The sequence below is a fragment of the Macadamia integrifolia genome, chromosome 6, assembly GCF_013358625.1.
Source record: "Macadamia integrifolia cultivar HAES 741 chromosome 6, SCU_Mint_v3, whole genome shotgun sequence".
Taxonomy (NCBI): domain Eukaryota; kingdom Viridiplantae; phylum Streptophyta; class Magnoliopsida; order Proteales; family Proteaceae; genus Macadamia; species Macadamia integrifolia.
In genome coordinates, this window is record NC_056562.1 from 37,778,760 (window position 1) to 37,794,940 (window position 16,181).

Genomic DNA, 16,181 nt, shown 5'->3' on the forward strand with positions numbered 1-16,181 from the left:
GTTAATGTAATCTCATGGAATTGGTGAGCTTCACAACAAATTGTTTTATGTTAATTAAATAAACATTTTAAGGGAATACACAAATTTTTTATTTGTTAGAAGAAAAACAAAACGATATTTTGAATCAACTAACTACGATATTACCATCCCCACGTCGTTCAAATTCAGAACTCATAATCCAAACAAAACATAACTCTCTCTCTCTCTCTTCCTTCAGGTCAGAGCCTCAAAGACTCACTGGACCCACGAGTAGATGCTTGCTTTGCTTCAACGGTTTCGCGAGGGCCAAATTGAAAAACTGAAAACGATTGGGTTCTCAAACTGTCGAACGTGTTACGTGTTTGCCATTTTCTTAATTAATTCTTAGTTTCCTACCCAAAAAGGATAAAAATAGGAAATTTTCTTTTACTCCCTACTCGTCGAAGTTTCTCTTATGATTCCCTCACAAATGTAGACTCTCATTTGAGATACATGTCATCAAGTGTGAACCCTTATCACAACTAATAATCAATATACAAGTTCTTACAACGCGAGAAGTTGTTCTATTTCAAATTTCTTTATCAAAGAATAAATTTAATAGAGGTGGGAGGTGGGAGGTGGGAGGTGGGAGGTGGGAGGTGGGGCAGAGGTTGTAGAGTGTTAAGGAGGTGGGGCAGAGAATATTGGTGTATGATGTCTTGTATTTCATTATACTTTAATCCGGTGAGTACTGATGCATGTTCCAAGTCCCAATAGAACGGCGATTGGAAGTAAATTTGTACTTTCTGGTATTAGAGTTTTTTCTACATCAATTTAAGATTGTATTTCTACAAAGAGTAGAAGTTGGGGACAAAGTCAAAGTGGAGATTTGGGGGAATGCCTGACTGAGGAATGTAGATGGCCGTCTATAAGGTTTGGGGAGAAAGAAAGGAGAGAAGTAAGGGTAACCTAGGAATTAAAAATTTACAAGGGAGAAAGAAATCTCCAAAAGTTTGATTTTACGAGGGAAGGAGTTAAAAATAAATATAAGACAAGTAAAGGGCAGTGATGGAAATTTACCAAAAAAATACTGTTCGAAAATCGGAGACATGGTCCTCTTTATGGTATTCCTTGCGACTATTTCCGTATTCAAAATTCAGAATCATTCACGCCGGGAACCCGTTGGAGCCGGACGCCGGATGCCGGAGAGGTAGAAGTCAGAACCCAGAAGATAAAAAATAAGAATGTGGAAGCAACCAAGTAGTGAGTAGCCTTACCAAATCACAAGTTGAGAAAACAAAACCCTATTACCATTCCCTTACTCATCTTGTTGTTGCTGTCTTTTGCGGAAACCCTTGTTGATACATCTTCATCATGAAAAGGGGGTAATTGTTAATTTGACTTTGTCATTTTGCGTTTGTTTGGACAATTACTTCTTTCTTTAATTTATATATCTGAAAAAGTTGGGTAATCGACGCCAACCTTCTTTATTAAATTTATTTGAGTTCATTAGAATGAATTCTTAATGCTGCATCTGCATTGCTTTCTTGTTTTATCTTCTCTCTTTTGCTTCTAGGATGGGAGATCGATTGATCGTTGGAAGGGGAGACCTTTGATCTATCTTTCTGATAGAGTATGCTCTGATCATCTCCTCTGCATTTCTTTGGTCTAGATTGTTGATGGGCAATTTTTTTTTCGACGAAGAAAGGAAAATAGCGTTCTAATTCCTCTGCCTACGATTTTATTTTGTTTTAATAACCATAAAGCTAAATGCTTGTAATGATTTGATTTAGATGCATGTGGTGATCTCTGAGTTCGCATTATGGGGTTTTGGTATGCTTCTCGTCCCTAAATGAGAATTTGGATTTGAGTCCAAAAGTGAGTCCTCCCTGTTCCTGGTGGTTATGGCTATTTGGACATTATGATATTAGTTCGAGTCAGCCCAATTTGTACAATTCCTTCGCCGGCTTGTACAGAACTTGGATTGGTTGCTGTTGGGCTTCCTAAGAATTACTATGCAAATTTCTTTTAGTGTACTAGTATCATCAGACAAATAGATGGACTTCATTAGTTATATAGTACAGGAATATGCATCTATAGACCAAGAACTTCATTTTTGAAGGATATTTAAGTTTTGGTCAAGCATTAAACGGATGAGACTTGCAAGGCCAACCTGTAGCTCATTGGAGTCTTAGGATACTGTTGGACCAACGGAGTACAACAAAGTGAGGATGGGAAGGTTGTTTCTAATATTCATTTCTTGCCAAATCTGTATCAAGCTCATCGTACACATCACTTGTCAGATTTGAAAATGTGTTTAATGGAATTCTTTGGACTCATTAAAGGGGAACATGCCATCTTCCTTGGGTTTTGAATTCCAAAATTAGTGTGATTCTTCTTATTATCTTATTTGTCTGGTAGTAGTTACCTCACTCATTATTGCAGAAAACTTATGATGTTCATACTGGGGCAACTGGAGTTGGGCACAATCCAAAACCCAACCTAACTTTAAACTTTGCTCTCATGGTTGATGGATTTTCAGGTGTTTGGATGGACTTGGATTTAAAAAGCACTAACCATACCCTAAATTTTGAGGTAGGGTTGGGTTGACACTTCAAGTTGCACCCCAACCAGAAGCTAACCCCAATATAGGGCTTGGTGTATGTATATGCTCTCATGATATGGTAATACAAGAATTAAAGGATTCATCCTTATACAATCATATTATTTGAATGTTAATGGATTCTGTTAATGGATTCACATCCTTATTGCAGTCATTATTTGAATGTTATCTATGGCTAATGTAGGAGTTGTTGTATCAATGAATGGTGGGGTCTATTTGTTTGTAAATTATGTAAACACTGTCAGCAGACTGTTTTGCAAATTAGCATACACCTGAGTTTCCCAACCTTCTAACTCAAACTCGAGTTAGGTTTCTTAAAATCTAGCTTGCGATGACTTGAAGCTCAAATCAAAGGATAGGTTGGGTTGGATTTTGTGTTGGTACTTCTGCTCTTTCAGGGTGTTTGGTTGAGTTCCCATAAGCATGAGAACCCAAAAAACACAGAGAATCTATAATGGAGTTTCTAATTTTAAATATGGGTATATGGGTGGAGAACATTTCATACGGTCCAATACCTCCTCCAAAAATTGTGTTGACACAGGTACCTCAGAGCTTGAAATATTGGTGTGTCATATTAGGTGCAAACGCTCAATTTGAACCATTAGACAATATTTTCTGTTGTTGAACATAAGAAAGTGTGACTGGAAACCTATCTGCTGTTATTTATATGCATGCTAGGATTTTTTTGGTTGAAATACGCATGCTAGGTTAAGTTTGAATGACTAATTAAATGACAAAATAAGAATGTTTGGCGGAGCAAAACCTGTTAGTTGTGATGTTTGTATATTATGCTGCTAAATGCTTAACTACTTCACAGCCTAACGGAAACCTATCTGCTGTTATTTATATGCATGCTAGGATTTTTTTGGTTGAAATATGCATGCTAGGTTAAGTTTGAATGACTAATTAAATGACAAAATAAGAATGTTTGGCAGAGCAAAACCTTTTAGTTGTGATGTTTGTATATTATGCTGCTAAATGCGTAACTACTTCACAGCCTAACCGTTCTGTGAATTGACATTTTGAACAAAATAGACATGCTTCCCGTGGGCCAGTGTATACTATTTGATGGATGTGTTTTGTGGAACTGAAGCAGTATCAGAGTGGTGTTCCTAGCATGGATTTAGTTCACAGTAGCGGATTGGATATCAGCCATTTTCAAAACCAATTCTGATATGTATTAGGCCGCATTGGACATTTTTTCCCTCAAAAGATACATATACCAATATAATTTTGATCATTTTACCCTCTGTCCGTACTGTACCGTAGATATGGTATCAGTGTTGGCCAATAGACCCAATACTGATACTGATCAGCCTATAAGATACCGATTCCTAAACCCTGATTACTAGTGGTTTATAACTGAGCCTTTAAAGTTTAAATGAGAGTTTACAAATGGATGAGAATAATAAGTCTTGCTGATTTTGGAGACAGTATTCTCTTTCTGGTTTGGAATAGTTTCAATCTGGTTCTCATGGTAAACATGCAGAGGGACATGTTTAATTCATTGGTGATTGAAGATCATGTTCAATTCATTGGTGATTGAAAATTTTTCTATGCAGCATCTTCTACCACCCATGTGTGCCACGTGCATCTTTTTTCTGTTTTTTTGCAGTCTTTTGGTCATTGTTTCTGGTTCTCTGTGGTACATTGCAGATTCTGTGGAGACATCTGGAAGATAACCGGAGCAGAATACAGAGAGAAATGACCTCTGAGAGGGACATCTTCAGCCTTTCAGGACCTTTACACCTCACAAGTGTTGATTGGTACAACATTTCCCTACATCAATGGTTTCTTCTATCTGGATGAAATCTAGTGTATTTGTATGATATACTGTCTACCAGCAGGAATCACTGTAACATGCTATCAACATGTGGATGTGAAAGAGTTCTCTTTTGTGTTTTTCAGGACTAATGAACATCACCGTAGATCTGTTGCTGCCAGCTTGGTGCAAGGTGTCTATGTTTTAGAGCGGGATCGCCAGCTGAATCGTAAAGGGCCTGAATCTCTTGCTCCTCCGTGGTGGGAGTTCTTCCATTTTCAGTTGTTACGTCAGCTCGTGGATAATGTTGATTCCTCCATCTTTGGTGCCATTTATGAATTCAAACCCCTACCTTCCAATTGTCACTACTCAATCCAGGGGGCCCCAAGATACGTGATTGCCTTCAGAGGCACAATCACCAAGGGAGAGTCCTTCACACAGGATCTCAAATTGGATCTCCTTTTCATCCAAAATGGACTTCATGGAACCCCACGCTTTGAAATTGCAATGCAAGCTGTCCGGAACATGGTCGCTGCAGCTGGAGCTTTGAATATTTGGTTAGCTGGTCATTCTTTGGGCTCTGCAATCGCAATGCTCGCTGGCAAGACCATGGCGAAGACAGGTGTTTTTCTCCAAGCTTTTCTCTTTAATCCCCCATTTGTTTCTGCTCCAATTGAGAGGATCAAGGATAAGAAAGTAAAACATGGGATCCGAATGGCAAACAGTTTCATCACGGCAGGACTCACTTTTGCCATAAAGGGTCACCACCAGTGTTCGGCATCAGAGGATCCATTTGTGATCTTATCTGCATGGGTCCCATGTTTGTTTGTCAATCCGGCAGATCATATATGCTCGGAGTATGTTGGTTATTTTGAGCACAGAAAAAAGATGGAGGAGATTGGAGCCGGGGGAATTGAGAAATTGGCAACCCGGAATTCCATTGGGGGTCTTTTATTGGGCAAGAAAGAATCAGAGCCTCTGCACCTCCTCCCGTCCGCAAACCTTACAGTTAACTTGAGCCCGTCACCAGATTTTAAACGAGCTCATGGGATTCACCAGTGGTGGATTCCAGACCTGCTTTTGCAGTGTAAGCTATACCAATACAGGTGACTGTTTCGTGCTTTGTTACTTTTTTTATTTTTTGTGGGTAGGTGTTTTGTTTTGGGGGGGTTGAAGGTCAATATTTCCCCTGCCTACTGAAATTTATTGTGGCTCAAGTTGAACTGAATATTGTGGCTTAAGTTGAATATCTGAGAACAATCTAATTAGCTAAATTAAGGCACAAATTAGAACATTACTCCCCACTCTCCCACACCCCCCCCCCCCCCGGGCCATAAAAAAAAAGGAAAAAGAAACATTTCATGGCAATCATGTGGTACTGTTACATGAGAAAAAACCCATTTCTTAGCTGTTAAGACACGGACCAAACTGGTTGCATGGTTCATGAACCTTCTGCTTGTTGTCTAGGTACACTACAGGAACCTGATACTGACTCAAATGGGAGACATTGGTTCTGAATTTCCATTTAATGGTAAGGACTGGAACGCATGGTGCTTTACTTGTTCTTTTATAAGATGGGTGTGCTCTTGTCCAATGGTAAGTAAGATGAATGGTACACTGTGTGGGTGGGTAACCATGCTGAGCCTAAGGACTAAGTGGGCAGGCTCAAACCATGCACAACTTTTTAAAGTTTCTATTGCTTTGTTCATCAATATTATGTGCTTTATACAACAGAAAAGAGAAGTATAAAAGGAGAAGAAGATGCCTATAGGGTCAGTGGGTTAGGGGGTGTCCTTGTTTAACAAAAAGTTGTACACAGCATGAAGCACAACATAATTTTTGGGTCATGTTATCTTCCTTTTCAATCAAAACAAAGAGGGGAGGGGATTCTTTATTATTTTCTCTCTAACTGTGTGAACCTATGTAGGTGATACCGTTCTCTGCATAACCATTTGCTTTCGTATGCAAATTCTTCCATACGGGGAACCCTCTCCCAAATCTTAATTCAAGAAGTACAAAGATCCTCGACAAATTAATTATTGGTCTTCCTCACGATGTGATTCCTTTGCTTAAGCTGTACGCATGGTTTAAGGTGGTTGATGACAATAAGAATAGGGTTATATAATGCCCTATTAAGTCTAAACGGACACGTAGAAAGCCTATATGACCCCACACCTCATAACTTGAGGAAAGTTGGGCCTAAAGTGAAGGTAGTCAATAGCCTATAGATGATCAAAGCGTAAAAACAAGGGATTCTTAGATTGCTTCCAATAATGCTTTAGAGGAAGATGAATCTTATGGGTAGGAAGACCTAAGTGGATTCCTATGAATTGACCTACCTGCCCCTTATCGTTGGATGGATGAGATAAGACACAGGGAGGTCCAACACTCGATCCCATTAATAAAAATGGGGAACTTAGATGAGATAGAATCTTCAGTCTTGAGAGTATTTCATACATGATAAGGAGCCAGCTCATACCAATAGAATCTTGAGTCTTGAGATCATCAGTATTGTATCGGCTGATATTGTTATCTGGTATAGGTATATGTGAAACGATTATGAACCATGGACTCTCAATCTCATACCAATATAGACCGATATTGACGATATGTATTTATATTAACAGTGACCGATACCAATGCCAATACCGTATACTAAAACCGTGGGTTATGATCTGCGTCATCCATGACATTGTAGTCATGAACCAGCCCTCACCTATCTACCACATGGTTTGTCTTGTACTACTGCCACTACAAAGAGAGAGAGAGAGAGAGAGAGATCCCTTCCTTCTTACTCACACTAATTAAGTGAAAGACATGCCAACGCAGATGCTAGGCTTCTTCCCTTATGATCATTGATTTGAGCCCACCAGAAGACCTCCACAAGGCCCACAATACCATCCAATAAAAAAACAAAAAAATGTGGGCCCAGATTGTCCAAAGTCCAGTCCGCCTACCGACAACCCATGTGAACGATGACGTTTTGATTACGTATTGTCATTTAAGAAACTCACACATTATAAATGATACACAAATTATTATAAGGGAAAAAAAACAGTTTTTTTTTTAATTTCAATTATTATTCCTTTTACAACTTCTAAAAAATTGAATAAAGAAGGAAGGAGTTATACCTCCCTATCACTATAATTACCCCCCCTCTCTCTGTTTATCCTTTGATTCTTCAAGAAAAAGAAATAAAAATAAAGTGTGAGAAAATAAGATACAAGAGAAGAATTAATCGTCAAACTGAAAGCCCAGCCACAAAGGCCACCCCGGTCGCGGGCAACCAAGAAGATCCGTATATGAATTGGGCGACGGTGAACTTGGCCGCCTCCGCGGCCTCAATAATAACCCGGTAACCGGGCCACGTGACCCGCCGTCCGACGGCTCCACCTGGACCGAAATTCATGTACTCCCCGTAGTAAAGTGTGTCGAGGGCGAAGGTGGCGTTCCATTCCAACCACCCTTTTGCGTTGATGTGATCACCCATGTAAGACAACATGTACACCGTCCTCGAGTAGAGCTTCCACGGACGACCCAGATAAGTCGGGTAAGTGGACTTGACGGGCTCTAGATCAGAAGCAGCAAGGATCCGACAGTTATGGATAGAGATGCCGGTGTTCTGGTTCGGGTCTTTCCGGTTCTGGGCCGTGATAGTGTTCTTCTGCTGGGCCATGGGTTTGCGTGCGTAGAGACTACAATTCTGTAACACCACCGCTGCGTTCCCAAATATGAAGTCCACGGTTCCGTACACGTCGCATTCTCTGTAGAACTGTCGCTGAGAATGTACGTACAGTGTGTCTTGATACCCTATGATGTTGCATCGGTACACCACCGAGTGATCCGCCCCAATACGTAAGGCCACCGCTTGATGCTTTTCGGGTCCCGCATAGTTCTCGAAGGTCATGTCCCTTGCGATAAATCCAGCTCCCGTCGCCGCTGTACATATAAAGTTAATAATCCCAAATACACCATAAATAACCACCATTTAACTTTTACTAATTACAGTAATAATTATTACTTACCGAATGATGCCGTGTGGAACGTGGTAAAATTATCGTAGACGCTCCTGCCACCTGTAATGACCGTTTTGCCCTTACCGTCTCCTATGAACATCAGATTGGTCTTTTTCCTCCCCACCTTAAGGTTCTTCTCGTCGTACCTATAGATATATATATATATATATATAATTTCAATTTCCAACACCCAACAAGATTAATATATTAATTCATCACTTGACCTAAGTGAGTTGTCAAGCCAAATAGTCAACCTACACACTATGAGAGAGAGAGAGAGAGAGAGAGGGGAGGGGATACTATTGTCAATAAAAGCCAGAAAGAGAACAAAAAGGAAACTTTCCTTTTCTTTTCTTTTTTTTTTTACTGGTTATATTTACCTTCCTGCTTTGACGTGGATAATAAAACGGCGACTGCTATGCTCCGGAGCAGCTTTAATGGCTTCCGATATCGTCTTATAGGTGCCGTTTCCGTCTTTGGAGACAACAATGTCAGCCCGCATCACATCCACCGGCATATCCAAGAGTCTCCTCTCTCTCCTAGTCAGCCATTTCGGGAACCCACGGCTTTCCTCTACCTGAACCTCCGCCGGCGGAAAAACGCTTCCCATCAATCTCCGCCGGTTCTGAATGGGAACACCGGAGAAGTCTCCGCTGTCGCCGGAAAAGGCAAAGATGGCTAAGCAATTACTAACCAGCTCCGACAGATCCTTAAGCCTTTGTTGTATCTGATCCTTCACGTTCCCACCGCTCACAACATCGAATCCATCCGAACACGTGTCCTGATTGGTGAGTGCCGCACTAAGCCACGTCATCACATCTTGCGTTGATCCAACGGTTCCTGTCTGTCCGCTACCATCAGCCGGCGGCACCACCGACATTAAAGACCGTGAGAGCTGATCCACCGAATCCTGCAACAGCTCCAAGCAATCCCCGTAAGCCGACCGAACGAGAGTATCCATTTGTAAGTTTCCAATATCCGAGACGTCGTAGAGGGCTTTTCCGACGCGTTGGAGGGTCATATTGACTGAGATGTGAACAAGGTCTCGTTCCCCTGCATCGAGCGCCCCTGGGAAATCGACAAGCGAGTTGACACAGAGGTCAGGGTAACGAGTCTTGCTGCAGGTTTTGGAGATGGACTGGGTAGGTCCCCGGATGCCATGTGCCCGTTCTCCGGCGGATTTTGGTCGGATTAAAACGACAATTCCGGCGGAAGCTGCTGCAGCAAGGAGGACAAAAGCGAGGACACCGATGACAATGAGCCGACGATTTCCCTTCTTTGAGCTAGTGGGTTCCCCCAATTGGCTTCGGAAAGATGCGCCAATCGAAGACCCAGCAGACTTCGATGATCCAAGCTTTCCGTAATCCATTTTCAGGTAGAGACAAAGTAGCAGAGAAGAAAGAAGGGTTTGGACAAAATGGAATTACAGAAGGGGAAAATTGAGGATTGGAGAGATTTTATATAATGTCAGAAGAAGAAGAAGAACAAGAACAAGAAGAGAAATAAACAGAAGTTGGTGCCAAGTCCATGTCGAGGGTGTAGCTTTATTCTACTTTCAGAGCTAGAGAGAGAGAGAGAGAGAGAGAGAGAGCAGTGAGCACTGAGGAGCTGAACACAAAAGGTTCCTTTCTACTCTCCATTCCTCCTTTTTGGTTTCTTTTTAAAGCTTGCATTGTGATCCCGTAACCTTATTAACCTTTCTTTAATCTAAATTACTATGTTAAGATTCATTTAAAGTTACTGATTTAATTTAGCTTTACTTTGGAACTGTGGATTACAGTATATTTGGAGTTGCAGGAAATTAAAGAAGCTGTGGGAGATGACAAAAGAGCACTTGAAGACTAGAAAAAAGGCAAACTGAAAAGTACTATGATTAGTGACTTTCTTTCTTAACGCGGCAAGATACAAAAGGGTCGCCCTTTTCTTAACGCGGTCGGTAAGGGTATAAATTTTGGACCGGAGATAAAACCAGTTGTTTAAAATTGAATTAAATTAAATCTAAATAATTTTGTAAGAGTTATACTGGAGTCGTATGAGAATCATTTAATTTTCACTGAAAACAGTGAAGAGCACTAAACATCCCATGTGAGTGACCTAAGGTGTGCCTAATGAGAGTCTAACTTAGGATGTTCGAGTTTACGGTTCGTATCAAGTTTATTACTCACCAATTGCACTACCCCTTGGGTTTCCTCAACAACCCTAAACTCTAAATTACCCCCAAAAAATGAGTTGTAATATTTCAGTTTTTCTGTATCTCTTTTGGCCTCCATCTTTGAATATTGACTCTCTATGTGTTTCTCATTCCCAAGTCTTGTACAAACCAAATAAGTTAAATCAAATTACTGAGAATGTCACTGAATACAAAAAACAGTACAAAATCGAACCGATTTGGTTTAATTTAGATTTTGGTTGGAATAGGATGGATGCTCATGATTGAAGACAAAAATGAAAATCCAATGATCATAAGGTGAAGGGTTCCACCATAATAAAAGTGAATTGAGTTTAGATAAAGAAGGTGATGTAGGTAAAAGTGTAGCAACATTAACGAATACCCACTTCTGTAATATATTCTCCTTTAATAATTAATAGGAATAGGGTGTGTGGGGTGTAATTATATATGGTCAAATCGTAGCCACCGGAGCCATATGGGTCTTGCGTCTTAGATGGCATGAAAATAACGTTAGCGAAAGTGCTTAGAAATCCACCGACAGTGCTTGTGTGTTATGTGTGTGAATGCGAGACCGAGAGGAGTTGAGTGAAGAGAGAGTGTGGGTAGTGCATTTCGTATTACTCATTTTTATTTATTCAATGGGTTCACCACGTACTTTGCATGTACCAATTATTTATTATTCCTTTTCTTCTCCTCTTCATCTTCTTCTTCTTATATATCGGTCATATTGGAAACTTTTGCCCTCAAATATACTAATGTCTATATGGATTTTGACTATTTTACCATTGTATAAGTGAGTTTTTTTTTTTTTGGGTAATCAAAAAAGGGTGCTTCATGGTGGTAGTGATCATAGCCCCGTACAGTAAGCGACACTTAGTGGGCATGTCAAGACTCAAATCCACAACCAATCGACTCGAGCGATAATGGATTGAAGACATTATTACCACTAGGCTACCAACCCTGTTGGTGTATCAGCAAAGTATTGGTATCAAGAACAAGATCCTCTCAAGTGTGCCAATTCCCTCCAGTGCACATTGGACAGCTAGGAGGCACTTGGGTGCATACCCCGGTGCTGCAAGCCATCCAATGTGTACTAGAGTGGTTGGTGCACTTGATAAGATCGAGGTCCTCTATTCCCCTAAGAAGCTAATGCAATGGGAGCAATAGTCTAGTATTTTGATTGTAAATCAAGTCTAATACCGTTCCATATTAATTTTTACTATTTTACCCTTTATCTGTATTGTATAACTGATTTTGTATCAACCAAGTATTGGTATCAGGAACGAGATCCTCTCAAGTGCACCATCCCCCTCCAGTGCACATCGGACGACTAGAGGTACTAGAAGTGCATGCCCCGGTGCTTTAAGCCGTCTGATGTGTACTAGGGTGGTTGGCGCACTTAAAAGAATCTGGGCCCTAGTGCAATGGGAGTAGTAGTCCAGCATTTTGATCAGAAATCAAGTCTAATACAATTTCCACATCAATTGATTTGTATCAATAACCAAATTGTTTTGGTGATTTACAGTGGGTAAAGCGTCCCAAGAAGCGTTTTACCTAGGTCCGTTTTTCGTTGACACCATCCTTGTCCTTCCTTGGATCCCACTCTCTTCAAAATGGAGACAGCTTATGGGTTCCAAAGGAATTAAATCCGAGAGAGAGAGAGAGAGAGAGAGAGAGAGAGAGAGAGAGCATAACATATGTCCCAAACCTAATCAAATATCGAAATTGATGGAGAGATGGGAAAAGGAGGCGGGTGGGGAGGGGGAAAGCGAAATCCCCCCCATCAAAACAATTAAAGAGAGCACTAATTGGAGGATCACAGAAACAATAATTCAAGCAAGAAAACCTCTTGTATCAATCAATGAATTCACGTGCAGAAGCTGTAGCTATCTTTCTTTAATATTATATTTTATTATTTTAATTATCATTGGATCATTGACCTTAAGGGCCCAAAATCTGTTGTCAATAACTCATGATCCAAAAATTAGGTGGAACAAAAGGTTTTTTTTCTTTTCCCTTTCTCTGGTCCTATATTTTCCCTTTTCTTAGGGTGAATACGTTCTTTCCCTGGATTTTAGCGACCTCATATGCATTACCATTAGCATGTTTATTCTAATACCCATATGAAATATATTAAATAAATACAAATAAACAAAGACACAATTAGGGGTGTCAAACACTTGGTTAGGTTTACTAATCCTTAAAAGAAACCAAACCGTTAGTCTATTATTCAATGATGTTGAGATTAGAAAACTTCTAGGATATCATAGAAGCCAATAGTATTCGTTGTAAATAGGGATATAAATGGATAGTCGAAATCTGAATTCGAATTCACATCCGTATTTGTTGTATTCGATTAATGGATATCCAGATCAAAAAACTCAAATTAATGATCCAGAAAATAATTATTCGATCGGACTAAATGATCAATTCCTAATTTTGAGAGTTCTTAAAGTTTAGATAGGTTCTAGAGAATTAGAAAAAGAGTTAAGGCAACTTATAAAGATAGATTAAGAGCAAATTGTATTTATTGAGGGAGAAAGGTTGGGATCATAAAAGTTAGAGAGTAAACGGATGACTGAAAATCCAATTCGATTCTCATCCATATCCGCTTAGGAGTATTTATATTCAGTTAGAAAATATCTAAATTCAATCACATCCAATCCGTATTTAATCCATATCCAATCTATTTACAATCTTAATTGTAAGCTTTCATATCTCAAAGCAACAAATCCAAATGCTATGTCGAATCTCGCCTTCAACTAGGGCTAGATTGTTAATCTTCTTGAGTAGTCTTGACCCTAGAAAACCGTCTGTAATCGCACTCGAGAATAAACATAATGTGCTAGGTGACTAAAATATTATCCTGTATGTCCTTAAGTGCCAAATATTTATTAATCTGATAATTACACCACCGGTGGAACTACATGCATTGAGTTCTCTATGGTCATTCGCCAATTGGATCATAAATTCATAAATACATTCCAAGTGGGTCCACCACATACGGTTATCAGCTAAATTCTAAAATTGCAACTGAGCAGATTCTCTCTGAGCAACTCTTCTGATCCGAACTGTACGGCTCTGATAAAAATGTATTTTTGTCTCTCTGCATGTCTGAATCCAAAATTCCAAATACGTAAAAACCAGATAAGGTGTACATATTATTAGATAGGCTTGGCCAGAGTGTTCAGATCCAGTAACTTTCTTTCATCGATGGGGTCCATTTTGGACTTCAACCACACATTCCCCTATTCCCCGTTTGCTTGTCCTTTCTTTCTGAAGATTCGTTTATGCCCTTTCTTGTTTCCATCAATGGAATAGGTTCCAATCGGTTGCCTTTTTTTCCCCACAGAGTATAAAGGTAATTTCCCTCATATCAGTTTTCTCTTGTCCGTCTCACCAATATGGTCCTAAGTGAATGATGTGATGCCTTTTTTGGGACCACCATTAGTGTGACATTTCGATTATTTCCCATACACCAGTGTCGTGGAACCTTTGTTGGATTGGGTTCCTTTGTAGTGCTACAAGGTGTATAGCACACGTCTAATGATAAAAAAATGCTCAAACACATATACAGTCAAGGTGTTGAAGCGCAGCCCAAGACATTCCTGATTGTTGGATATGCAATACAGGGCATGTAACGCAGCAGAAAATCTCACTCCACCTTCTCCCTAGTTTTAACCTCCCACTACCTTATTTAACCACAATCTAATTGGAGTCATAGATTATGTTCACGGAATCAGTAAAGGTATCAATCACCATCGGTTTCGATACCCATACATAACAGTGATATTGGGTTGTATCGATAACTCCAAATCAAAACAACATTTTTTTTTAATTAGAAATACCACATTCTTACCATATTGATCGATCCCTACCCCCTATCGATATACGACTAATACCAATTCCTAAAACTGTGCTTGGAGTTGTAGTGATCCCTCGTGAAATGTCTTGGTGACATTAGGATTTTCATTATATTACAAAACAAAAGGAGGGATTTATACATAGTCTATGTTTATTAGTAACTTTCACACCAAGCTAATATACATATGGGAGAGAAGGCCTCACAATTCATATATGTGGGACCACAGTCAATGGGAAAAAATGTTAATAAGTGTCGAGGAGAAAAGAGAATATGAGATAGAGAGGTATTACCAGCATGTGTATCATTTTCCCGTACTAAAATAATGTTTAGAGAATTTGATAATGAAAAACAACACTATTCAAACAAAGCACAAGAACAGAAGATAATATCACAACGAACTCAACTTTAATCTCTCCCACCAACCAGTAGGATGGATTTCTGACTTTTTCTTCATAGCAACCAACCACTATAGATACGCATTATCAAAGCTGAAAGTAAAAGCGATAGCAAAACTAAAGGGAGTTAAAAGAAAGTTAACATGGGATTTGGTTGGTAAATCCCCTCAACCTCTCAAATCAACTAAATTAAATTGATGACAATTGGTGATGCAATTGATTCATGTCTGCTACGGATTTTGAAGAACTCAATCCCATAAATCAGTTTAATTACAAGATGAGAGAGCTGGGGTCATGCAAATACATAGCCCCTCTTCTCTTCTGCCTGAGTAGTTTAGAAGGCGTTTTTCGATCTACGATCCTTCAGAGCGAAGGGTTAGACAGATAGTATAAGCCCTTTGACTTTCAGCCATGTGTTGTCCGGCTCTCGCAAGCGAATGAAGGGAAGCTCATCAAAGCTTTCCAAACCAATTACCGCAGCAGCTTATATAGTGGTCGGCCAACTAAAGCTCGCGTTGTTTCGCTTCCCTCCCCCCTTACTAAAGTAGTTGTCGGCTTTCTATAATTCAAGACCATATCAATTCACATCAATTCTCTTTTTAAACCGATGTAAGATCAACTTTCCCCGATCCCTATAAGACTGATATGAGATCATAACAGATCCTATCTTCAAATTGTCTTCAGATCCCCCCTTATCCCTTCTTGAATACAAAATTTTCCTCCACCTTGCTGAAGCCATAGGCAAAAGCCTTTTGGGGCACCGCTTAGATGGGTAGACCAAAATAAAAAGCCTATATTTCTGATGCCGAAAGGTCCTTTGCCAAAAGAGATTAATGACAATAAAGGCTGATATCATGTTACTACGAAAGTACCAAGTAGCTTAACAGGGAAGTCCACATTCACCAACCCTAACTTGGGGATGAGGGTTAATTAAGAGATTCCAAGGTTCGATGGATTGAAAAAATAAATAAATAAAAACAGAAAAAGAACAAAGTTAAAAGATATATAAAGTAGGGATCCTTGCTTGCTTGGCTTTCGTCCACAATCTTATAAAGTCTGTAATCATGTTTACATCTTTTTTTATAAAGCTACGAATGTATTTGGTATGTATTCACATAATATATTTTGATTTTAAAATGTAACCCTAATCAAGGAAATAGAGAAAAATTGAATTTCAAAAAGCCTTTTTAACCCAAAATCTATTACTATAATGCATATAAAACACAACCAAAATGAAGTCTCGATGACTCGTTTGGTAATGAAAAAGGACCACGTGATGCTTTACAGGGCGGGTATGCTTTTATCTTTACTAGTTACAATGCAATTAGAATGTTGTATGCGTCATGACCCATGCGTATTGCAAAATATAGAATATCATTTCTCACTTCTATC

General features: G+C 39.5%; 2 protein-coding genes across 10 annotated transcripts; one reads left to right on the forward strand and one right to left on the reverse strand.

Annotated features, from left to right (window-relative positions):
* Window positions 1-1,080: 1,080 nt before the first annotated feature.
* Window positions 1,081-5,640, forward strand: LOC122081288 (GDSL esterase/lipase At4g10955-like). 9 transcript variants are annotated; one of them, XM_042648329.1, is made up of 5 exons: window positions 1,081-1,221; window positions 1,535-1,591; window positions 2,501-2,642; window positions 4,238-4,347; window positions 4,490-5,640. In XM_042648329.1, the coding sequence occupies exons 3-5, from the start codon at window positions 2,640-2,642 to the stop codon at window positions 5,451-5,453; spliced, it is 1,077 nt and encodes a 358-aa protein (XP_042504263.1). In that variant the 5' UTR covers window positions 1,081-1,221; window positions 1,535-1,591; window positions 2,501-2,639; the 3' UTR covers window positions 5,454-5,640. The 9 variants fall into 9 exon arrangements, with proteins under 9 accessions (XP_042504263.1, XP_042504269.1, XP_042504270.1 ...); XM_042648328.1 differs by having other exon boundaries at window positions 1,100-1,343; XM_042648335.1 differs by lacking the exon at window positions 2,501-2,642 and having other exon boundaries at window positions 1,082-1,221.
* Window positions 5,641-7,381: 1,741 nt separating this feature from the next.
* LOC122081287 (probable pectinesterase/pectinesterase inhibitor 61) lies at window positions 7,382-9,995 on the reverse strand. The gene is made up of 3 exons (XM_042648327.1): window positions 8,740-9,995; window positions 8,369-8,505; window positions 7,382-8,282 (listed from the first exon to the last, which is right to left on the reverse strand). Exons 1-3 carry the CDS (start codon window positions 9,726-9,728, stop codon window positions 7,585-7,587), a joined length of 1,824 nt encoding a protein of 607 aa, XP_042504261.1. The 5' UTR covers window positions 9,729-9,995; the 3' UTR covers window positions 7,382-7,584.
* Window positions 9,996-16,181: the final 6,186 nt, after the last annotated feature.